Source organism: Doryrhamphus excisus, chromosome 16 (assembly GCF_030265055.1).
Source record: "Doryrhamphus excisus isolate RoL2022-K1 chromosome 16, RoL_Dexc_1.0, whole genome shotgun sequence".
Lineage (NCBI taxonomy): Eukaryota > Metazoa > Chordata > Actinopteri > Syngnathiformes > Syngnathidae > Doryrhamphus > Doryrhamphus excisus.
In genome coordinates, this window is record NC_080481.1 from 1,763,646 (window position 1) to 1,790,055 (window position 26,410).

The 26,410-nt window shown below is 42.8% G+C and overlaps 1 protein-coding gene across 1 annotated transcript in view; it reads left to right on the forward strand.

Annotated features, from left to right (window-relative positions):
- The window catches only part of plxnd1 (plexin D1), a 101,533-nt gene that overhangs the window by 38,704 nt on the left and 36,419 nt on the right, over positions 1-26,410 (forward strand). Inside the window, exons 9-17 of the mRNA XM_058052627.1 lie at positions 2,887-2,985; positions 5,522-5,611; positions 5,793-5,892; positions 9,535-9,692; positions 15,134-15,279; positions 20,597-20,702; positions 24,588-24,727; positions 25,980-26,159; positions 26,321-26,405. Coding sequence (XP_057908610.1) covers positions 2,887-2,985; positions 5,522-5,611; positions 5,793-5,892; positions 9,535-9,692; positions 15,134-15,279; positions 20,597-20,702; positions 24,588-24,727; positions 25,980-26,159; positions 26,321-26,405 — 1,104 coding nt within the window. The remainder of the gene's footprint in view (positions 1-2,886; positions 2,986-5,521; positions 5,612-5,792; positions 5,893-9,534; positions 9,693-15,133; positions 15,280-20,596; positions 20,703-24,587; positions 24,728-25,979; positions 26,160-26,320; positions 26,406-26,410) is intronic.

The following is a 26,410-nucleotide window of genomic DNA, read 5'->3' on the forward strand; positions in this document are numbered from 1 at the left end:
TGAATGTGAGTGTGAATGGTTGTTTGTCTATATGTGCCCTGTGATTGGCTGGCCACCAGTCCAGAGTGCACCACGCCTCTCGTCTGAAGACAGCTGGGATAGGCTCCAACACCCCTCACAACAGTCAGTACACCTGTAGTTTTAAAAGTATATATTTTTCATAGATTTTGTATCAAGCATTTTTTAAATCAAGTGCAACTGCAAAATAATCCACCATGGGGCCCATACCTGCATACCAATAGTAGTGGATATACCATAATAAACAATAAACATGCAAGCAGTGCAGCTGCTTTTTCCTTATTAAGTCATTAAGGGGGGCTACATGGTGGATGAGTGCAGGCCAGGAGACACATGTTCGATTCCACCCTCGGCCATCTCTGTGTGGAGTTTGCATGTTCTCCCCGTGCATGCGTGGGTTTTCTCCGGGTACTCCGGTTTCCTCCCACATTCCAAAAACATGCTAGGTTAATTGGCCACTCCAAATTGTCCATAGGTATGAATGTGAGTGTGAATGGTTGTTTGTCTATATGTGCCCTGTGATTGGCTGGCCACCAGCCTGAAGACAGCTGGGATAGGCTCCAGCACCCCCAACCACCCTCATGAGGATAAGCGGTAGAAAATGAATGAATGAATGGTTTTAGTAATGATAATAGAATATTTAGAAATTATGTCATTATATATTTGCGCAGACCTCACAGCTAGGAGACCAGGGTTCAATTCCACCCTCGGCCATCTCTGTGTGGAGTTTGCATGTTCTCCCCGTGCATGCGTGGGTTTTCTCCGGGTACTCCGGTTTCCTCCCACATTCCAAAAACATGCTAGGTTAATTAGCGACTCCAAATTGTCCATAGGTATGAATGTGAGTGTGAATGGTTGTTTGTCTATATGTGCCTGTGATTGGCTGGCCACCAGTCCAGGGTGTACCGCGCCTTTTGCCCGAAGACAGCTGGGATAGGCTCCAGCACTCCCATGACCCTCATGAGCAGGGGTCAGCAACCCACGGCTCCAGAGCCGCATGTGGCTCTTCAGCCTCTTTGTTGTGGCTCCCTTTGCATTCATTCATTCATTTTCTACCGCTTTTCCTCACAAGGGTCGCGGGGGTGCTGGAGCCTATCCCAGCTGTCTTTGGGCGAGAGGCGGGGTACACCCTGGACTGGTGGCCAGCCAATCACAGAGCACATATAGACAAACAACCATTCACACTCACATTCATACCTATGGACAATTTGGAGTGGCTAATTAACCTAGCATGTTTTTGGAATGTGGGAGGAAACCGGAGTACCCGGAGAAAACCCACGCATGCACAGGGAGAACATGCAAACTCCACACAGAGATGGCCGAGGGTGGGATTGAACTCGGGTCTCCTCGCTGTGAGGTCTGCGCACTAAACACTCGCCCGCCGTGCAGCCGCTTTGCAATGCTTGAAGATTTTTAAACACCCGAGTGGGGAAAATGCATGTCTTTGTAATCCAACTTTGTGTGAGACCATGAATGCATCCTGGCCGAGTTCTGACTGGTGATTGGATGAACAGACAGGATGCTATTCAGTTCTCTCTCACACAGGTAAACATGAAGGAAAATAAGTAATACTTTCCCAGAGCTATTTGACAATTCTAAAAAATAAATGTGAGATAATTTAAAAAAAACTGCTGCATGGGAACCTGTTTGCGGCAGAGTAAACAAATCAAGTAAGTTCACACGTACATTTATGTAAGTTTATCTCCAATACTAGGAAGAGTACTCCAACTCGTCTTTTCTTATCTGAACTACTTTGATTCCCCCAAATTCCCTCCAATGTTGTTTTAAACATACTATGTTTTGCGGCTCCAGGCTATTTTTCTTTAGTGGGCAAGGGGGTAAAATGGCTCTTTTCATAGTAAAGGTTGCCGACCCCTGCTCATGAGGATAAGCGTTAGAAAATGAACGAATGTATTGTATTCATGTCAATGACTGAAAAGTACTAGAAAGGACTAAAGACGCTTATTTCTAATGAAAAAAAACATATTTAAAAACAGCAATCTCACTTTCAGGCCCAATTCCAGTGACCTATGACCCAACTCTTTCATAAAGTATGTCCACCAGATTTAATTCAGCTAATATGCTAGCATTCATATTGCCTCCAGTCTGGCCGAGGAGGTCAGGAGTTTGGTGGTAATGTCCAGTCACACTTCTTCCCAGTAAACAGGAAACATTGTGACTCACGGTGCTCTGATCACATGATGATGATAGTCAAACTGCTCATTGTGTTAAGAACTAGAAGGCTTTCTTACGGTGGATGTCCACCCTTTGAAAAAATACACTTCCAATTAGTTAAGTAATGGATGTTTGATATGGATCATTGGATATTTGGGAGCACATTCGTGTTTACCTTTTAAAGCAGGGGTCCCCAAACTTTTTCCAGTGAGGGCCACATGACTTTTCTTTCCTCTGAAGGGGGCCAGGGTCAGGGTCGTATGTTTGTTTATGTTCTATGACTGGGGCAAGGTGTGGTTGTAGTCACGTCACAATAGGTTACCATTTCCAGTTCTATGACAGAAAAATGTACATGCTTTATTGTTCAGGGGGCCGGGTCAAATGTGGAAGTGGGCCGTGTCCGGCCCCCGGGCCTTAGTTTGGGGACCACTGTTTTAAAGTCTCAAAGCCCATAAATGTCTTAACATGCCGGGTGTTTTCTGTTCAGCTGTCCAGTGGGTCTGTTATTCTAATCCCTCATCGTCTTTCTATTTGAAGCCATTGTTGTTTTTCCTCCGAGTGAGACTTCACCCTCTCATTTCCTCCGACCTCCTCCAGATAAACAGGAAACTTATTTTAGTTTGCGGATGCATGCTGCAAAGCTATTGTCTTTTTCCAACTGCTCAATGTCACTTCCTGCATAAACCCCCCCAGAATGCAGCTTCCTGTCCCAGCTTGGTGGCCGCAGAGGTTCCTCCATCGCCATCGGGGGCGGCCCAAGACTTCACCATATCCCTGAGCAACCTCCAGGAGGTAGCACACAGACACACACATGGTCTACCTCTGAAGTTGGACCCGGGCCAACATACATGTTGTGAAAATAAGTGGAATAAAACAGAAGCATATGGTGTGTTTGCTTCAAGCTGAGGGAGGCACAGATGGAAGTTTGTGTGCTGTGATTTTTGGTCTGTAAATGAGCAAACGCCGAGGCTGGCTGATGTGTACGTGGTGAGAATGAACAACAAGCAAGGATATTTTTTTTTGTTTGTTTATGTTGCTCACTGTCCACTAAGTTATGTCTCCGTCAGCAGACAGGGCAACCGGGCAGAACAACACATTACATTTCAAAACTCACATTCTCATCCTTAATCCTAATCTGAATGTAGGCACGGTCGCTGATAAGGACATTTAAAAAAAAATGTTTCCCAGACAAGATGTGTAGATTCTAAATCATCCAGTTCATGGTAATCCACAAAGGTTGAATCGAGGCCGGGAGAGCTCTTGCGTACGCACAAAATATGGCCGAAAAGTTGCTTACGCCGTTTTCTTTGACCTGAGAATATGCGCACTACTATGACACTTTTGTGGTTGGTGTACGCCAGGGGTCTCAAACTCAATTTACTTGGGGGCCACTGGAGCTCGGGTCTGGGTGAGACTGAACCGCATCAAGTTTTCCAAAACAAACAAACGAAAAAAAAAAAAATTAAAAACAAAAAATAAAAAAAAAAACTTCGCTTTGGTTCCAATTTTCTACAAGAAAAGCTCTGATAAAACATTCCACTGTTCTCAAATATCTTACTTTTTATTTTTCTACACAAAATAAGATGAAAAATAAATAAACAAATCAAGAATAAAGAAAATCAATCAATCAGTAATAAATAAATAAATATAATAATAATAATAAAACAGCAAATAATAAAAACTTAAGAAACCACATATAGTTGGTGGGTAGACAAATTATTTTTTTCAGATTAAAATGAACAAAGCATTATTAGAGCCCTGTAGACATGACAAAACACGACTATAGTCACATTTATACTCTTTTTATTTACAACATATTGCGCAACTGCAGGGTCTTGAGACACATGCTAACTCGCAAACTAGAGAGCTAGCGACCTAAACGGTAGCCTTCGAGTTATTTCCTTGAAACTTAAATAGCCAAAAACTTACCACTTCCACACGGATAGGGAGGATAACTATTAACAGTTATTTAACCTTTAACATGAACATGAATCAAACGTAATAATTTTTTCTGGGTACATGATACCATACAGCATCCATATCAAACTTGCGCGGGCCGCACTGACATTAAACTTTCATATCAAGGCGGGGGCCTCAAACTAGTGTCCTGCGGGCCACATTTGGCAAACAAGCTATTGTTTTGCAGGACCATTGTTCATCAGCCACGCCTTGCAACAACCACAACAACAACTCTATTGCGACCATGGGACAAAAAAACGAAAATTCCACACTTCAAATTATATAATTGAAGAATCTTTTTGGACGGAAGGTGAAACATCTTCAGCAAACAAAAAGAGTCCCGTTCCTCAATTCAACCGTTGCTGATTGTCTGAAGACAAGTTGCCAGGCAGTCCCTTGTCTAACCTCGCTGGCCCTTCAGGCCATGTTCCCGGGTGTTGTTATGGTGACAGACTTTGGGTTACACACACTTTGGTGTACACAACACACACTCAGGGTAGCTGGAATAGAACTGAATGTTCACACGACTTCTATAGGTTTCATTATGGAAGTTCATCCATACTGACATCCAATCGGCATCGCAGTGAATTTATGTCACTCACGCTTGTTCTCTGTGGTGAAGGCGTCACCAAGTCACAGATGCTTGTGGAGTTCGGGGGAGTAAAACTGGATTGGGTTCTCACACGGTTCTTAGATAGCATTTAAATAAACTGTGATAAACATACATATACTATCTGTTGATTCATTGATCATACTGTTTATAATTTATATAATCTGCAATAACCATACTCTACTCTAGTCACTTCACTGCAATACTGTACATATTACTGCTATTATATATTGTCATATCCATACTGTTTATAATCTGTATAATCTACAATAGCCATATTATAGTCATTTCCATACCCTAGTCACTCCATTGCAATACTGTATATATTACTGTTATTATATATTGTCATATCCATACTGTTTATAATCTGTATAATCTACAATAGCCATATTATAGTCATTTCCATACCCTAGTCACTCCATTGCAATACTGTATATATTACTGTTATTATATATTGTCATACCCATACTGTTTATAATCTGTATAATCTACAATAGCCATATTATAGTCATTTATATCCCTGTACATATCCTCACTGTATTATAGTCATAGCCTGTATAGTTTTATTTACATAGATCTGTCCATACTAATGTACTTATAAAAATTGCACTTCTGGTTGGATGCTAACTGCATTTTGTTGCCCTGTACAAGTGACATGAGCAATAACAATAAAGTTGCATCTAATCTAATCTAATCTAATAAACATTCTCACCGAATGCAAGAAAACTCCAGTTTCTAAGTCGTAAAAAATGATTACAGGGGGAGGAGCTGATGTGTGACTTGGGGACGGAGCAGCGCTACAAAGCCGTATGGCTGAACAACTCTACTGTCAAGTGCAGTGGTGTGACAGTAAGTGGCGACAATTACCTACCACAAATAGCCAGTAAGTCAATTTAAAACAACAATAGCACTTTAGCGCACGCTGCGTTCCAGTAGCTGTGGTTTCATTGTTACCGAATTGAAGCTTAATCATAAGTACAAAATACAAAAAAATGTCATACTGCTCCTGACTAACCTTGTCTCCATGTAGCTGTCCACCAATCAGAGGAGTCACATTTACCACCTCAACCTGAGGAGGACAGGATTCCTTAGCGAGGGCATTTTTGTGGACAGCCCTCAGCCGATGCAAGGTAAGTCGTGATCATTATGTAACACTTCTAAGTACAGCGGTGCCTCGCTTTTCACCTTACGAAGGCTCCAACAAAAAAAACAAATTTAATATTCTCACCTTCTTTATCAAAGTGATGGCACTTGCAACGTTCTTGAGCTGTCTATTTTGCAACCATAGTCGATAATAAAGAAGCATAAAAATACAGAGTTGACTTCAGGGTGGGAGTGGAGAGCAGGCTAATAGACATGTTTAGTAACAAAAACACTTTACGTATACAAAACTGTGGTGAGACCAGCCATGTTGTTTGGTCTAGAGACAGTACCACTGAGGAAAAAGACAGGAAGCAGAACTGGAGGTAGCAGAGATGAGGATGCTGAGGTTCTCACTGGGAGTGACCAGGATGGATAGGATCAGGAACGAGTGCAGATGGTTGGGACATGTCCAGAGGAGAGATAGTAAATTCTCACCTTCTTTTATCAAAGTGATGGCACTTCCAATGTTGGTGGTATATTTTGCAACCATAGTCGATAATAAAGTAGCATAGAAATACAGAGTTGACTTCAGGGTGGGAGTGGAGAGCAGGCTAATAGACATGTTTAGTAACAAAGACACTTTACGTATACAAAACTGTGGTGAGACCAGCCATGTTGTTTGGTCTAGAGACAGTACCACTGAGGAAAAGACGGAAAGAAGAACTGGAGGTAGCAGAGATGACAATGCTGAGGTTCTCATTGGGAGTGACCAGGATGGACAGGATGAGGAACGAGTACATCAGAGGCACATTACATGTTAGAGGCCTTAGAGATAAAATCAGAGGGCAGACTGAGATGGTTGGGACATGTCCAGAGGAGAGATAGTAAATTCTCACCTTCTTTTATCAAAGTGATGGCACTTCCAATGTTGGTGGTATATTTTGCAACCATAGTCGATAATTAAGTAGCATAGAAATACAGAGTTGACTTCAGTGTGGGAGCGGAGAGCAGGCTAATAGACATGTTTAGTAACAAAAACACTTTACGTATACAAAACTGTGGTGAGACCAGCCATGTTGTTTGGTCTAGAGACAATACCAGAACTGGAGGTAGCAGAGATGAGGATGCTGAGGTTCTAATTGGGAGTGACCAGGATGGATAGGATCAGGAACGAGTGCAGATGGTTGGGACATGTCCAGAGGAGAGATAGTAAATTCTCACCTTCTTTATCAAAGTGATGGCACTTCCAACGTTGGTGGTCTATTTTGCAACCATAGTCAATAATAAAGATGCTGAGGTTCTCACTGGGAGTGACCAGGATGGACAGGATCAGGAACGAGTACATCAGAGGGACATTACATGTTAGAGGCCTTGGAGATAAAGTCAGTTATCGGCCAGACTGAGATGGTTGGGACATGTCCAGAGGAGAGATCGTAAATTCTCACCTTCTTTTATCAAAGTGATGGCACTTCCAATGTTGGTGGTATATTTTGCAACCATAGTCGATAATAAAGAAGCATAGAAATACAGAGTTGACTTCAGGGTGGGAGTGGAGAGCAGGCTAATAGACATGTTTAGTAACAAAAACACTTTACGTATACAAAACTGTGGTGAGACCAGCCATGTTGTTTGGTCTAGAGACAGTACCACTGAGGAAAAGACAGGAAGAAGAACTGGAGGCAGCAGAGATGAGGATGCTGAGGTTCTCATTGGGAGTGACCAGGATGGATAGGATCAGGAACGAGTGCAGATGGTTGGGACATGTCCAGAGGAGAGATAGTAAATTCTCACCTTCTTTTATCAAAGTGATGGCACTTCCAATGTTGGTGGTCTATTTTGCAACCATAGTCAATAATAAAGATGCTGAGGTTCTCACTGGGAGTGACCAGGATGGATAGGATCAGGAACGAGTACATCAGAGGGACATTACATGTTAGAGGCCTTGGAGATAAAGTCAGTTATCGGCCAGACTGAGATGGTTGGGACATGTCCAGAAGAGAGATCGTAAATTCTCACCTTCTTTATCAAAGTGATGGCACTTCCAATGTTGGTGGTCTATTTTGCCACCATAGTCGATAATAAAGAAGCATAGAAATACAGAGTTGACTTCAGGGTGGGAGTGGAGAGCAGGCTAATAGACATGTTTAGTAACAAAAACACTTTACGTATACAAAACTGTGGTGAGATCAGCCATGTTGTTTGGTCTAGAGACAGTACCACTGAGGAAAAAGACGGGAAGCAGAACTGGAGGTAGCAGAGATGAGGATGCTGAGGTTCTAATTGGGAATGACCAGGATGGATAGGATCAGGAAGGAGTACATCAGAGGGATATCACATGTCAGAGAGGCCAGACTGAGATGGTTGGGACATGTTCAGAGGAGAGATAGTTTTGCCACCATAGTCAATAATAAAGATGCTGAGGTTCTCACTGGGAGTGACCAGGATGGATAGGATCAGGAACGAGTACATTGGAGGAACATTACATGTTAGAGGCCTTGGAGATAAAGTCAGAGAGACCAGACTGAGATGGTTCGGACATAGCATCGAGATAGTGAATATATTGGTAGAAGGATGCTGCGTTTCGAGTGGATGTAATGAAGGAGGACATGAGGTTAGTTGGTGTGAGAGAGACAGATGCAGAAGACAGGGTTGGATGGAGGAGATTGATTTGCGGTGACGACCCCTGAAGGGAAAAGCCGAAATTGAAAGAAGAAGAAGTAACAAAGATACTTTACAAGCACAGTTGGACTTATGCAGTATATTAATAACTCAGCAAAAAATACATTAAAAATACAGGTTTTGGTCGTATTGTACAAACTAAGTATCGTGCGATTTGGTGTTGGGCGTGTGATCAATGACACCAAAATATCCTTACCAAAGGATATACTGTAAAACAACACTTTTTACATGCAATTTCGTATGATAACCAAGACAAAAACGTTTTGGTTAACATTTTTGTTGACAACCGAATCGTGAAACTTTGAAAATCCGAGCTTTGATTGCATTGTATTCTTCATGCTGCGTTCACTGTATAATTATAGACTTTCAAGAATAACTGCCACCTCTGCTCCCAGAATGCATTTCACCTGTGTTAAAAACAATGTCTGCTGAGATTGTTGCGTTTAATTAAACCAGGAGACAGATTCAGATTGAAAGACAAACACTATTAGGCTGTCAATCTCTCGTAATAATCATACTTTGGGTATTCCAGCATATAATTTGACAACAATTGTTAATTTACCGTAATTTTATATTCAGTCTGCACCTAATTACACGTAATGACTGTCGGATATAGATGCACTTTAAAGTGTCCAGTGGCTCAAACGCGCTCAGATCGCCATGACAACAGAGACATGATATGAAGTGCTGTTGAACTTGGCGTGCTGGTAGCGGTAAAGTTACAAGCCAGGCCCCTCCCTCTCCCGGGCCCAGATGTGAGCCTCAAAGGCCGTGTGAACGCACAGCCGATTTGGCGTGGTTAACGGACATGACGATTGCTTCATAACAAGCTGAGTCATCACAAGTGGAAAAGAAAAACAAAACAGACTTAATGGGATACATACATAGTTTGATATGCAGATGCACAAACAGCGAGACAGTCTTTTTACAGCCATGTATGCATGAGAATAAAGAATAAAGAAACATGTAATAAAAAAAAGTTGATTCATCTTCTCTGTATGTCCCGCTAGTGGAGGTGTACAACTGCGGCGTGGGTAGCAGTGATTGTTCTCAATGCTGGGGCCGTGAGGACCAGGGGCATCTTTGTGGCTGGTGTGAAAACAGCTGCAGACTGAGCGATGACTGTCAGCCAATCAAAGATCAGTGTCCGGCTCCGGAGATCCAGAAGGTAAGAGCACAGTGGATTACAAGCAGGGATCGACCGATATGGTATTTTTCGGACCGATGCCGATACCGATTTTTTCCCATCATCCTTAGCCGATGGACGATTTTGCTTGGGCTGATATTTATGGCCGATACTTGTGGCCGATACTGCTTTTGCTGCCTCAATTTACATGAAAAAATGATAACAATGATAACAAATACGTATATTGCATGCACTTGGCGTTCATGTTTCCTATTTCAAAGCAGGTGCAAATATAAGTAATATAATATAAAATATAAATATATAAATATATAAATATATAAATATATAAATATATAAATATATAAATATATTAATATATTAATATATTAATATATTAATATATTAATATATTAATATTAATATTAATATAATATTAATATTATATAAATATATTAATATATATATAAATATTTATATAAAAAATATAAATATATATATAAGTTATAAATAAAGTTTAACTGTTAATTAAAAGTTGAACACGTACCCTTGTTGTGATTCACCACTGTTGCGCAACACAAAGCTGCCCGGCGGATGCCTGTCTGTAAATCATGCGGCAGAAAAATACATCATATATACACACATACACACACACATATATATATATATATATATACATGCAGCATACAAACAAATATTCATACATATACATACACATATATATACACATATATAGTATACACACACACACATAATAATCCACCATGGGGCCCATACCTGCAAACCAATAGTAGTGGATATACCATAATAAACAATAAACATGCAAGCAGTGCAGTGGATGAGTGCAGGCCACACAGCCAGGAGACCCGTGTTCGATTCCACCCTCGGCCATCTCTGTGTGGAGTTTCCATGTTCTCCCCGTGCATGCGTGGGTTTTCTCCGGGTACTCCGGTTTCCTCCCACATTCCAAAAACATGCTAGGTTAATTAGCCACTCCAAATTGTCCATAGGTATGAATGTGAGTGTGAATGGTTGTTTGTCCTGTTATATGTGACCTGTGATTGGCTGGTGACCAGTCCAAGGGTGTACCCCGCCTTTCGTCCGAAGACAGCTGGGATAGGCTCCAGCACTCCCCGCGACCCTCGTGAGGATAAGCGGTAAAAAATGAATGAATGATGTTAAGACATTGCTAAATTGTTGCCGTACACTCTATCGTGCTGCCTCAGTAGGATCAAGGGAATCACGCCTCACATGAGACCCAATCGGGCTGAACTTCCTGTAGATAAAAAACTCTCCACGGCTCCGGAGAATAAGCATGTCGAACAAAGCGCGTGGACACACACACACACACACACACACACACACACACACACACACGCAGGTACACAATCTGTCATACAAGCGACCCTTACGGAAGAATTCCTGATTATCTCCCGTCCTTTGTAGCTGTCAGCATAGTGTGACTAAAAGGATACTGGCACAGTAACTCTTGTGTGACTGAAGTTAGATTCCTCCGGCGTGGGTAGACCATTGTTGCAAGACTCCCTCCCTCACACACACATATGCAAACGCTAACTATAACTGGCTGCCTCTGGAGAGGGGCGGGCGGCTGGAAGGATAGCACCGCTCTGGCTCTGTCGGCTCCGTCGGCTCCGTCGGCTCTGTAGGGTGTGTGATGCAATGTGTTGGCAGCCATGTTTTCCCAGACAATTCAACAAGGTTAGAGCTTTGGCTCCTTGCATTACCAAGGAACGGATTAGCTTTTCCTGAACGCATTTCCTTAGAGAGGGATATTTTAGCTTGTTGACAACTTAGACATGCTGGAAGTCATTTGATCCATCCATCAAGCTGGAGCCTATCCCAGCTGTTAGGGCACATATAGACAATCAACCATTCACACTCACATTCATACCTGTGGACCATTTCGAGCAGGGGTGGGCAAACTATGGCCCGGGGGCCACATACGGCCCACCAAGTGTTTCAATCCGGCCCGCCAGTTGCTTTCTAAGTATTTTAACTTTTAACACACAAACTGGCAATATGACATTTCGGATTTCTTATGTAGTAAAAAAAAAAAAAAAAAAAATGTAAAATTAAATGACAAAGTTTGATGTGTTCTGATGTTTAAAGTGCGCCCGAAAAAAGGGACATGAGAACATAGAGCTAATAGTATAACACTTTTGCAGATAAAATTAGACAAATAATTCATAATATTTCAATAATAAAAAAAGGAAATTTATGAGCATAAAATTGTGTGTGTATGTGTTTGTTAAATATATGTTAAATATATATAGAGTCTCCAATTAACCTAGTATCCTAGTATTTTAAAAATATGGGATCGGTTGTATAGAATACAGTGAATGAACCTACACAAATGGAGATACAAACCTACGACCTCCTGTCTGTCATTTCAATGAAGTCACATGCATTATGGCCTATTATGCTCATTTTCCAGCCATTTGTATTGAGTTGTGGACTCCTATAGAGCAGCCACACACAATAACCAGCACAGAAAGCTTTCTAGATCATCCAGAATCTGCACCTATTCCTATTCCATTTCATGCTACCTGCATGCTACATTCATGCTGAAGGTTGTGGTGAAATGAAAATCAAATCAACGACAGTTTTATCTGATGGAGCTTGTGGGGCACTTCTCAACTTGCCCCTAACACAAGATTTAAGTGTTTTTTTTTCGTAGTGCTAACTGTGGGTGTGTCCACTTCTTAAAACAACACTGTTGAGAACTATTTGTCTTGGCATCCAAAACAGGAAGTGCTAAACATAGCTTATCTATAACATGAAAATGGGAGGAGGCGTTACAAGGCTAGGGGGGGGGAAAGGTTGGTCAGACAGAGCGTGGAGAAACATCCACTGTCATCGGAATGCTTTTCCTGTATTTGTCCTCAGCTTCTCTTTATTTTGCATGCAGGGACCGCACATGAAAGCCAAAGCAATCTATAAAAACAACATTTGATCAAGGTTGTCGCGACATCCGAATGCAAGGAAACAATGCAGTCATCATTCTGAGCTGAAGTCTGTGTAGACACATTTCCACCCTGTGATCTCCGCGGAGGCCCGGCGGAGGCTGAGCTGTAAATCAAACCTCACGGACTTGTAAGAGGTGCAAATGAACAGCGCGCCAGCTGATGTTGATGTCAGCGCTCCACAACACCACAGAGACGTACATTGTGATGATAATAAATAGTCTTATTTTCTGCTGAGCTCTGTAGAGAAGCCAACGCACCAGCATGCTACATTGTATGCATTTAAAATTAAAGTGTGGGCGTCACATGTGGAAGCAGGAATGTGGATTTGTGTTTATGAATGGGAACAACGTGTATGCGGTGGAGGTAACAGCCTGGTGGCCTCCCAGGCTGGTGTAATGTAACCACAGAAACATTACCACCGTTTCCTGTGTTGTAGTCAAAGAAAACGTGTGGTTTTGTTTTTCCATCCACAATAAAAAAAAAAGCTTTACTCACTGAACCAGCTGAATATTTCACCCAGCTCCACATTGTCACTTTTGGAGGCATCAGATTATCAGTATGCAGAGACTTACCTTCCTTTCTCACCTTGACCAAACAAAAATGCTGTTTTCATTCTTCGGCGCGGCTTCTAACAGGGCTGGAGCCAAGCTAATAACACAGAGGTGTCACAGCGACCGCAGCTCGGCCGGGGGTCATTAAAAAAAAATAGCTCTATTGGCAAGATCATGGATTTCTCCCGTTCGGGTGTCTGAGATGCTATCTTTAACCGAGATGTCCTGTCCTTCCTCCCGGAGGCTGTGAATATGGCGATTTAAAGATTTAAAGACAAGGGCTCAATGACGCGCGAGAGCGGGAACAACAGCAGAAATAGCCGGGCGAGGAATATGTCACATATATGAAAACATGACAGCGAGTAACTCTTTGCATTCGTTCTCCTGTCGAGGCACCGCACTCTCTCTCCCGGAGCGCCATCAGCATTCACTGTGCTTCTCTGTTCCCCAAATTGGCTTCACACTCGTGCACCTATCTGCCGGGCTCTCCAGCGCGCCTCCCTCATTCTGCCGTCTCTTGTGGGATGCGAAAGGGGGCTCTTAAGCCGCTCTTTATTTGCATGCGCTTTAGAGGAGTCGAGGCTGGAAAAGCTCAGACAGTTAAAGAGTCGGCTTTGTGTGCGTGTACGTGTGTGTATACCGAGATTGTGGGTCCTTTCAACTGGCTCTCGGTGTTGAGTAGGTAAGCGCTTACATTAAACCAGTGGTCAGCAACACACGGCTTCGGAGCCTCGTGAAGCCACAACACTCACACGGCGAGCTCTGTAATTGGAATGAAAGGAAATAGAGTTGGAAATATCCGACTCACCGCGAGTCCGTGAATACGTCTACACTGCGTTCTGACTGCTGATTGGATGAGGAAGGGGGAAGTGGTCAGTTTGTTCAGTCAGTGATACATGAAAAAGAACCGTCAGTCTTGACAGTATGCTATCTCTGTGGGAAGCTATCCATAACTATTCATTCATTCATTCATTTTCTGCCGCTTTTCCTCACGAGGGTCGCGGGGGTGCTGGAGCCTATCCCAGCTGTCTTCTACACCCTGGACTGGTGGCCAGCCAATCACAGGGCACATATAGACAAACAACCATTCACACTCACATTCATACCTATGGACAATTTGGAGTCGCTAATTAACCTAGCATGTTTTTGGAATGTGGGAGGAAACCGGAGTACCCGGAGAAAACCCACGCATGCACGTAGAGAACATGCAAACTCCACACAGAGATAGCTGAGGGTGGAATTGAACCCTGGTCTCCTCGCTGTGAGGTCTGCGCACTAACCACTAGTCCGCCGTGCAGCCTATAACTGGATGCTCATATCACCAAGTACTTCGGTATGGGACAAACCCCCCTCCCCCCAAAAAAAAAAAAACTTAAACTATATTAGGAAAGCAGGAAGTGAACAAATGTAACAGTTACTGATTGTAAAAGTACCAGATGGAAGGGTAGGATTTAATAAGCTTTGCTTCTTCCTACTCCTTTTGGACATGTGGAACTGGGAACTGACTATGGGATGCATTCAATTGTAATCTGATGCATGTTCAAATGAAAAAAACTGGTACTTGTGCTCATTGGGAGTGACCAGGATGGATAGGATCAAGAATGATTACAAATTGTTTACCTTAACTCACAAGTCCCAACTAAATGTGGCAATAACTGGTATGTACTTGTGCTCATTGGGAGTGACCAGGATAGATAGGATCATGAACGAGAACTGATTATGTGATGCATTCAATTGTAATCTGATGCATGTTCAAATGAAATAAAACCATTACCATTACCATTACCATTACCATTACAATGGTAACGATCCCTGCATTAAACACTTGGCCTTCAATCTCTGCTTATAATTTATAGCTGTAGTCCGGTTTTCGCCTGAGGTTGATAACTGGACTTGTGAACCGGACTCATCTATCTCCTTGTTCACAGCTCCACTCTGTCTTTTTCAGATCTTCCCCATGAGGGGTCCAGTGGACGGAGGCACCCGCTTAACAGTGCAAGGCAAGAACCTGGGCCGCCGGGCAGAAGCAGTTCAAGTCTCCATCGGAGAAGTACCCTGCACTCTCCTGTCTGAGCTTTACACCATCTCTACTGAGTAAGAGTAAAAACAATTCCACAGTGACGCATATATTAGCATGTGCCATCTCCAAATGTTGAAATAGTATAGACTCGGGATGTTCCCATATGGGTTTTATACTGCCAATACCAGTACTAAATGTACTACTGGTTATATTGAGGGTCACCAAGCGTGGAAACCCACCCTGATGTCTGGCAGGTAAGTGCTCAGGGGCATTAAGGGCATTGTGAGTAGTGAGTCTCGTTATCTGAAAAAGAAAATACAAAAGAAAAGAAAACTCAGGTCTGAGTTTGACCTACTTCATTAATTTCATCAGCCACACTGCGAGCCGCACTTATTGACTGGGTGAAGCAATAGTGATAAAACAGCTACACGATTCTACTAGAGGTTACATTCAGCTGAGCAATGACACTGTCTGCTTGATTAAAATAATGCAAAACAGGTCACATGACATGAAGATACTGATCGGTTTGTTATTGCCTAGACAAGATACTGATGAAGGACACCTATTTTAGTTACCTTTTGTAGATACATGATAGTGGCCCACCAATAGGAACACCTCTAAATATCCCGTCATGCACTCTCTCAAGTCTATAGTGTTTCTTATCTTTTTTTATAAAGTTGCTCGTAATCACAATTTTTTGGGCCCCATGGTGGATTATTTTGCAGTTGCACTTTCTTTTTTAATGGTAATGGTAATGGTTTTATTTCAGTTGACCATGTATCAGATTACAATTGAATGCATCACATAATCAGTTCTCGTTCATGATCCTGTCTATCCTGGTCACTCCCAGTGAGCACAAGTACATGCCAGTTATTGCCACATTTAGTTGGGACTTGTGAGTTAAGGTAAACAATTTGAAACCATTCTTGATCCTATCCATCCTGGTCACTCCCAATGAGCACAAGTACCAGTTATTGCCACATGTGGTCATGGTAATGGTTTTATTTCATCAGATTACAATTGAATGCATCACATAATCAGTTCCCAGTTCCACATGTCCAAAAGGAGTAGGAAGAAGCAAAGCTTATTAAATCCTACCCCTCCATCTGGTACTTTTATAATCAGTAACTGTTACATTTGTTCACTTCCTGCTTTCCTAATATAGTTTTTTTTTGTCACGTACCGAAGTACTAGGTGATATGATATATATAGCACATCATGACTGGTTTAAAAAAGTTTAAAAGATTTAAAAAATGCTCAGAGTTTTGTTTGGTTCTACGAAATCTACAGTACAAAAAAAATCTACGAAAAATATATACATTTATAAACTACAGGTGTACCAACTGTCGCGGGGGGTGCTGGAGCCTATCCCAGCTGTCTTCAGGCGAGAGGCGGGGTACACCCTGGACTGGTCGCTAGCCAATCACAGAGCACATATAGACAAACAACCATTCACACTCACATTCATACCTATGGACAATTTGGAGTGGCCAATTAACCTAGCATGTTTTTGGAATGTGGGAGGAAACCGGAGTACCCGGAGAAAACCCACGCATGCACAGGGAGAACATACAGGGTGGAATCGAACTCGGGTCTCCTGGCTGCGTGGCTTGCACTCGGCCGCCATCATTGACTTAATAAGAAAAAAGCCGCTGTGCATGTTTATTGTTTATTATGGTATATCCGCTACTATTGGTATGCAGCACACCTCTCCCTTTAAATGACTCCATAGCTCAGGGACTATCACACCGTTACCATGGAGACAGCAGAGCCAGCCGTCATAACAGAGCCGGGTAGAAGTCAGTAACTCTACAGACACGTGCAAACTTCCCCTCGCTATGAAGAGCTCAAATGGAACTGTTTATCTGGTCGCGCTCCAGTGAAGCCAATCATTGTGTTAAAACCAGCGTGGGTGTGACCCGCAGGTCCAAACTGTCAATCCAAACGGCGAAAACATTCTTTCAGAATACACGGCGAATCACATTTCACTCCTGGGATGATCTCATCTTGTGTGATGATTTCTCATTGGCTACCTGTTATGACAGCAAAGCGTATCAAACAAATCCTAACATGTCAGCGAATCCAACACTGTCAGCAAAGCTAGCATGGATGCTGTCGGCTTGATGTAATTGGATGGGATAGTCTGTCATCACATTATTTTCAAGCCTCGGCTTTAACAGTCAAACTTTAAAGATCAACCTAATATGTGACCTCATCCGGCGTGGCCGTGGAGGCCTGCAGAGACGTGACCGATGCGGAGAGGTTCACCGATGGGTACCAAAAAAGGGAAACGCACACTTGTGAGGTGTCAACATTGTAATTAATGGCGCAGTCAAGTCGAGATGTACCTCATTTCTTGAAGTGCTCCTCTGGATATTCGCCGCAGATTGCTCTCATTATCGTCCTCATCGAGGTACCGCGGCCATTTAGTGAGAGTCACACAACACGGCATCGGCCACATACGTACACACGGACCGCATTGTTGATGATCCTCATCATCCACTCCAGGGAAATGATCAGAGACAAAACTAGCCAAAACATCGCCCTCTGAAGCCAGTAACATCTCAGCAGTGGGGACGGTGGGTGGGTGGTTGGGGGGGTGGGGGGTGTAGGAATGTGGCTCAGGGGTCAGTCATGGTCCTGTCTGCTTCTATTTGGAGTGTGCCTGTCCTTTCTCTTGGCTTCTAGGGCATTATCATCACGCTCGGCACACACAGTTTATTCACTAAAGATTTCACCATAGCTTCTATGTGTTTCATTACATTCGTGTATGTGTAGCATACACCTGCTTGGATATATATTTAATACAGATGGGAATACATATGGTAATACATATGGGAATACATATGGTATCAAGTATTGAAATGATGCAGCCACCCTTGTGTTTGCATGGTCTCCCTGTGGGTTTTATCCGGGTACTCCAGTTTCCTCCCACATTCCAAAAACATGCTAGGTTAATTGGCGACTCTAAATTGTCCATAGGTATGAATGTGAGTGTGAATGGTTGTTTGCCTATAAGTGCTATAAGTGGAATGATGCTCTTGTAATTAATAAGTACATATGGTAATGGAGGGCGGCACGGTGGTCTAGGGTTTAGCGCGCAGACCTCACAGCTAGGAGACCAGGGTTCAATCCCACCCTCGGGCATCTCTGTGTGGAGTTTGCATGTTCTCCCCGTGCATGTGTGTGTTTTCTCCGGGTACTCCGGTTTCCTCCCACATTCCAAAAACATGCTAGGTTAATTAGCCACTCCAAATTGTCCATAGGTATGAATGTGAGTGTGAATGGTTGTTTGACTATATGTGCCCTGTGATTGGCTGGCCACCAGTCCAGGGTGTACCCCGCCTCTCGCCCGAAGACAGCTGGGATAGGCTCCAGCACCCCCGCGACCCTCGTGAGGAAAAAAGCAGTAGAAAATGAATGAATGAATATGGTAATGGTTTTATTTCATTTGAACATGCATCAGATTACAATTGAATGCATCACATAATCAGTTCCCAGTTCCACATGTCCAAAAGGAGTAGGAAGAATATAATTTAAGGGTTTTTTTTAATGTTTTTAAGTTTTTTGTCACGTACCGAAGTACAAGGTGATATGACCATACAATGACATAATGGGTACCATAGCAACCGTCAATATAGTGATATATATAGCAATATTAGCAAACATCAACATACAGAAATGCTATGGCTAGCATAGCGTAGTCCTAGCATAGAAGTGTTTCAGATTTAGTTCTTCCCTGAGATCATATTTCTCCTCTCTTGTAGAGAAATATTGGATGACATTTTTAGCTAATTGGTTATTTTTAGCCTTATGCATTATTTTAGCTGTTTGAAGATGAACTATATCAGCAAGTTGAAGTATTTGTGATTTTAGAAATAAGGAGTTAGTATGTTCTCTGTAGGCGGCATTATGAATTATCCTTACTGGCCTTTTTTGCAGTACATTTAGCGAGTGAAGATTGCTTTTATAGTTATTACCCAAAAATTTCCACACAATAAGTAAGATATGGTAGAACCAGAGATCAATAAAGAGTGTGGAGTGATTTCTGATTGAGAAGAAATTTAGCTTTGTTCAATATTGAAATATTTTCTGACCATTCGTAATATGAGGTTTCCAGCTCACATATCTGAAGACTGTCGGTGCAAGTTGGCAAAAATGATTTTTATCGGTTTATTTCTTGTATTATTTATGTATGTGGTTTGTTTTATGCTGCCGAGGTTCTGGTTTGGATGCAATTAGAAACACATGTTCCATCTTTGTTATTTTAGTTGAAGCAGCTTAAGGCTTTAACATTAGAGAGAGATTGACCACAAACATCAAACCGTGTCTGAGACTAAACTACAACACGCAGCAAGAAAATGAGCCAATATCAACCAAGGCGGAAAGAAATGCCAAATAGTGGTAGACTTGTGGTTAATAATAAGAATTTTGAAATTGTTGTCCCCGCGTGAGTATATAGAAGTATACAAAGCAAAAGTCCATAAAGACATGATTGAATGAATTTGCTGTGGAAGAATGTGACCTTATCAAACAGAGATGATGAACCCTTTGTTTGACCTCATGAATGTTATTCTGGATACAGAACAACAAAGTGCATATTTTCATCCATTTTCGTTTCCTGCTCCGGAATAACCACGTATGAAGAAGAAATAAAGAGCCATAAATATAAAAAAAAAAACGTCATTTCTTTGTGCCAAAACCGGGACCACGGGTGCCCAGTAATGGCAAAAACAGCGCTCCCATAGTCTAACTGTGAGCTCAGCTCGTCAGAGGTCTAAAAATACTCCTCCTGAACAGTGCCGCTCTTAGCCTCGACAGCTCAACCTCAGCCAAACCCCGTTCGACGCTCACCCGCGTGTCTTTCTGCCCCTCCCACATGAGCCCCAGCTCCGCCACATATGTAAATCCCCCACAATTCTTCTGTCAATCATCCGATGCAGGCACCTGACTAAATAAGCCTACAAAGTGTCAAATAGAGACTGGATTCAGTAAGGAAGTACTGTTTTGTTTTTTTTTCACTCACCCCAGTAGAGCAGTGGGGTCGCCCCCGCACTGTCGGTTGCCGTTCCTGGGTGCAGCACGTTGTCATTAATATTAGACGAGTGCACACTCATGACACAAGGCTTAATCACAGCCAGAAGGCAAGCCGACAAGCCTCCTGTGTGGCTCCACACATCTGGTCCGAGATCCTGTGAACTTTACATCTCTTAATATCGCAGGGATTATTGGATTTCACATGTAAATGCAATATGGTTTGATGAATGACTTCATAAGCGCCGGCGTCCCACATTTGTCATGTGTCTTTGTTTGTGTTCTCGTGTTGTATCTTTTTTATTAAGTTTGTAAGACTGTATTAAAATATGATTTTATATTGTTGATATCGTGCAGGCTGGTGTGTGTCACTGGGAGATCTACACATGAAAGGACGGATATCGTACAAGTGGAAGTGGATCAGAGTGGGACCGGGATGTCAAAGGAAGGCTTCTCATACTTGGTAAGTATTTCCCTCGTCTGATCTTTGTTCTCTTCTCTCCCCTCCGCATTCTTCTCTTCTCTCTTGTTTCCTACTCCCCACCGGGAGAAACGTCCCCAGCTGAATTCAGTCAGTCAGTTGAATGCTAACAGATGCGCTTCATGGCTGTGGAGAACGGGGAGGGTGTGGGAATCTTCAAACATTTATCCGAGCAGCAACTATAAGCGCCATTGTCATTGTGACCAGGCTGCCAGTAAAAACAAATAATGTCGGCAGGCAGGCCTCGGCAGTCAAAGTCAGCTCGCCAGCATTGTGTTAATTGACCTCGACCCACACTGGTTTCTCAGGAAATACCCGCACTGTAAACCCGAATCTTCAAAGTACTTCAATACTAGCGCATAATAGCGCATACTGCATTTGTTTGCTGGTATTATTTATTCCAGAATCCATTAATGAATGAATTATGTATACGTATATGTAATCATTTTTAAATGCTTTTGACAGTATTTACTCCTCCTCCTCTAGTTCTATATTTAGATCACATTCTTCATTCTTTTAGTATGACGTGAACATTAGGATTAAATAATGCTTGCATGCACTGAAAAACCTGAATGTTCAAAGTACTTAAATAAATGAAGTTATGCATACTCGAAGTTCTTAAAAAAGTTCTAATAACTTAATTATGTCGAGTTTATTTAACGTGTTGTTTCATTGTGAGTACTTTTAACTAATATGTTTGGATTAAATTAAAACTATGGCTATATGAAGTAAGATTAGCTTAAAACATATTTTACATACAACTTTATTCATTCATTCATTTTTACCGCTTATCCTCACGAGGGTCGCAGGGGGTGCTGGAGCCTATCCCAGCTGTCTTCCAGCGAGAGGCGGGGGGAAAACCCTGGACTGGTGGCCAGCCAATCGCAGGGCACATATAGACAAACAACCATTCACACTCACATTCATACCTATGGACAATTTGGAGTCGCTAATTAACCTAGCATGTTTTTGGAATGTGGGAGGAAACCGGAGTACCCGGAGAAAACCCACTATAAAAACCGCTTAGGAGGAGGTTTTAATATTTGGTGACGCAGACCCAGTCCATCATCGGAGCAGCACCTCGATCTAGAGCAGGGGTCTCAAACACGCGGCCCGCGGGCCAAATGTGGCCCGCAGGACACTAGTTTGAGGCCCCCGCCTTGATATGAAAGTTTAATGTTAGTGCGGCCCGCGCAAGTTTGATATGGATGCTGTATGGTATCATGTACCCAGAAAAAATTATTACGTTTGATTCATGTTCATGTTAAAGGTTAAATAACTGTTAATAGTTATCCTCCCTATCCGTGTGGAAGTGGTAAGTTTTTGGCTATTTAAGTTTAAAGGAAATAACTTGAAGGCTACCGTTTAGGTCGCTAGCTCTCTAGTTTGCGAGTTAGCATGTGTCTCAAGACCCTGCAGTTGCGCAATATGTTGTAAATAAAAAGAGTATAAATGTGACTATAGTCGTGTTTTGTCATGTCTACAGGGCTCTAATAATGCTTTGTTCATTTTAATCTGAAAAAAATAATTTGTCTACCCACCGACTATATGTGCTTTCTTAAGTTTTTATTATTTGCTGTTTTATTATTATTATTATATTTATTTATTACTTAAGATATTTGAGAACAGTGGAATGTTTTATCAGAGATTTTATTGTAGAAAATCGGAACCAAAGCAAAGTTTATTCATTTTTCTGTTTTTAATAAATACGTTTTTTTTTTTTTTTTGAAAACCTGATGCGGCCCAGTCTCACCCAGACCCTATCTCCAGTGGCCTCCACGTAAATTGAGTTTGAGACCCCTGATCTAGAGGCTTTACTTGATACATAACGATGAGGGACATCGTCAAGTTTTTAAAGCTTTTGACTGAAAGGTTGAGTGGAAGCGAGTAGAAGGAAGGGAAAATAGTTTGTTCGACAGGATATTTGCCTCTATCTCCTTCCTCAAAGCTTCGGACGGAAACATCTGCCTCCTTACACCCGCTCAGGCGCCCAAACACATAATAGGTCTCCTCAATGAGTACGCTGAGGAAGTGAATCCTGTCAGTGAGGATGAGAGGTTTCCCCCGGAGGCGAGGTTCATGAAGGGGGTACAGGGTTCGGACTCAGCGGAAATGATGACGCAGAGCTGAGTATTCATCTTTAGCCTGCAACTCGTGTCCCTCGTGGAATGAACGCACTTGGCTTCTTTAGCTGTGAGGTGGGAGTTGAAACTCCTTCTTAAAGGGGACTCTGCCAGTCTTTCCCTAGCAGACCCTCACAATAGGGTCTGACCGGCATCCTGCCTCACGATCGGAAGGAATATATCGCCACAAGTCCGATTGATACGACCACAAAGTCAATCATTGAACTAAGGGTCTTGAACCTGAATACCCTTGAACATGGTTTTAGTTATTAACGATCTGTGACAGGTACAGAAGTCCAGCAACTCGGGTACAGATCGGTGGGCGGCATTCCTCCCAAACATGCCTCTCCAAGTCTCACTGTCACTGTCAACATGAGCGTTGAAGTCACCCGGGACAACCAAGGGAATCCCCGAGGTAGTACTCTCCAGTACTCCCTCTAGGGACTCCAACAAGGGCGGCTGTTTTGAAGTCAGGGCCCGACAATAGCAAGAATAGGAACCAAAAAAAAACAGATGCAGCTCACCGGTAAATTGCATTATTTGAGTTATTTTAGGCGAGGCTGGCAGGCGACCTGTACACTGGAGACCACTTAATGGTTGCTGGACAGATTACGGTTTTTGCTGTACTCTTGAGCAAGACAACCCAACCTCTCTGAATACGCCTACGTATGTATACTATGTGATACAATGTGATGGAAGTAACTATGAATTCTTTTAAGTAGGTTACACAAATCTGTAAAAAGTTCATTCATTCATTTCATTCGTTTTCTACCGCTTATCCTCACTAGGGTCTCAGGGGGGTGCTGGAGCCTATCCCAGCTGTCTTCTACACCCTGGACTGGTGGCCAGCCAATCACAGGGCACATATAGACAAACAACCATTCACACTCACATTCATACCTATGGACAATTTGGAGTCGCTAATTAACCTAGCATGTTTTTGGAATGTGGGAGGAAACCGGAGTACCCGGAGAAAAGCCACGCATGCACGGGGAGAACATGCAAACTCCACACAGGGATGGCTGAGGGTGGAATTGAACCTGTGTCTCCAAGCTGTGAGGTCTGTGCGCTAACCACTCGACCGCCGGGCAGCCCCAAAAAGTTAATTCATTCATTTTCTGACACTTTTCCTCACGAGGGTCACGGGGGGTGCTGGAGCCTATCCCAGCTGTCTTCTACACCCTGGACTGGTGGCCAACCAATCACAGAGCACATATAGACAAACAACCATTCACACTCACATTCATACCTATGGACAATTTGGAGTGGCTAATTAACCTAGCATGTTTTTGGAATGTGGGAGGAAACCGGAGTACCCGGAGAAAAGCCAGGCATGTACGGGGAGAACATGCAAACTCCACACAGAGATGGCCGAGGGTGGAATTGAACCTGTGTCTCCAAGCTGTGAGGTCTGCGCGCTAACCACTAGATCACCGTGCAGCCTCTTCCTTATACTGTGAAATTTTATTCGCCGTTATTTGATGTTTTTGTTATTGGAATTTGGAGTGGCCGGACCGGAGCAAGAAGAAACACGGAGAGAAGTTTTGTGTAGAGAAGCACCCATGTGTTGGTGTGCATATTCATATATGTGTGAGTAAGCGGAAAAGTATTTTTAAGTACTTTTGGCAGCAGTTTCTCCAACTGATTTCACAAGGAAGTCTTGTGGGATGGAAAGAAGTATTTTAAAACGGGGAGTTACTTTTCAATCACCGTGTATATAATTAGTTTTTTTCCTCCTATTCAGGTCCCAAAGATGCTCTCCATGCACCCGGAAAAAGGCTCTCGTGCCGGGGGAACCAGAGTGACCATAACCGGGGAGAACCTGGGTATTGGTTCTCGGGTTCGAGTGACAGTCAACAACACGCAGGAATGCAGCATCACGGAGTGAGTACTCGTTTTACACGAGTCACAATTTGTACTCTCAAACCTTTGAAATGACACTTAAATACAGTGGAACCTTGGTTAGCGCGTCACAATTTTGCCTTGGTTTGCATTCACTCCCTGGGTAGCATCTTGTCATGATATTAATACTACTGTGTAATACTTTTAGTGTACCGCTACTGTATTTGTATGTGTTTTGAATAATTTTCTGCATGTTTGTGGAACCATAAAAATATGGTTCGTGTTATTATTGACTCAGTTAACATCCATTTTGGTTAGAGTCCAGCCTTCTAGAACGAATTCAACAAAGTTCCACTGTGCTAAAGTATTGTTTTACTTCCAAAATTATTAACAAGTTATGCTATATTTACTATATTGATATGTTATCTCATATGTAATCCTATTTATCATACATTTCCATCATTATTAGGGTTAATCAAGCGATAAGTTTGACAGTTTGACTCTAAAGATAAACTATAAATATGTAATAATTTAAATTGAATGGGGCGGCATGGTGGTCGAGTGGTTAGCGCGCAGACCTCACATAGGAGACCCGGGTTCAATTCCACCCTGGGCCATCTCTGTGTGGAGTTTGCATGTTCTCCCCGTGCATGCATGGGTTTCCGGTTTCCTCCCACATTCCAAAAACATGCTAGGTTAATTAGCCACTCCAAATTGTCCATAGGTATGAATGTGAGTGTGAATGGTTGTTTGTCTATATGTGCCCTGTGATTGGCTGGCCACCAATCCAGGGTACAAAGACAGCTGGGATAGGCTCCAGCAACCCCTGCGACCCTCGTTAGGAAAAGCGGTAGAAAATGAATGAATATTTGAAATGTGGCTGCACGGCGTTGGAGTGGTTAGCACGCAGTTACCACACAGTTAGGAGACCGAGGTTCGATTCCACCCTCAGCCATCTCTGTGTACAGTTTGCATGTTCTCCCCGTGCATGCGTGGTTTTTTTTTCCAGGTACTCCGGTTTCCTCCCACATTCCAAAAACATGCTAGGTTAATTAGCCACTCCAAATTGTCCATAGGTATGAATGTGAGTGTGAATGGTTGTTTGTCTATATGTGCCCTGTGATTGGCTGGCCACCAGTCCAGGGTGTACCCCGCCTCTCGCCTGAAGACAGCTGGGATAGGCTCCAGCACCCCCGAGACCCTCATGAAAATGAATAAATGAATGTTCTGAATGGACACATTTTCAATCCTGATGAATCCAATTCATTAAAAATGGTCTCCCTCCTTCTTTTAGACAAACCGATGACAAGATGGAGTGCACCATGCCTCCGGCTCTGCAAGCAAGCAGTGAGCTAGTGGTGGTGTGTGTGGAGTTTGAGAACGTCCCCTGTCACAGTGAAGAGCTGAGCACCACGTACATGTACGACAAGAACCCTACTATCAGCTTCATCAAGCCAGATAAGAGCTTTCTCAGGTTGGTGAAACATCTCAGCCCGGTCGAGTACCGGTTCTCCATTTCTTCCCACTCGCTGTCATAGTATGTGTCGGAGCAGTGGTGTACAGTATGTGGATATTTTTTTCTTTAGTATTTCTTAGTATTTGTATAACGGTGTTGCTGTGCTGTGTGCGTTGCAGTGGTGGCAGGACCATCACAGTTACAGGTCAGGGCTTTGACCTGGTGCAGAGAGTCACCATGAAGGTGCTGGGAATCGGACAAACTGTGAG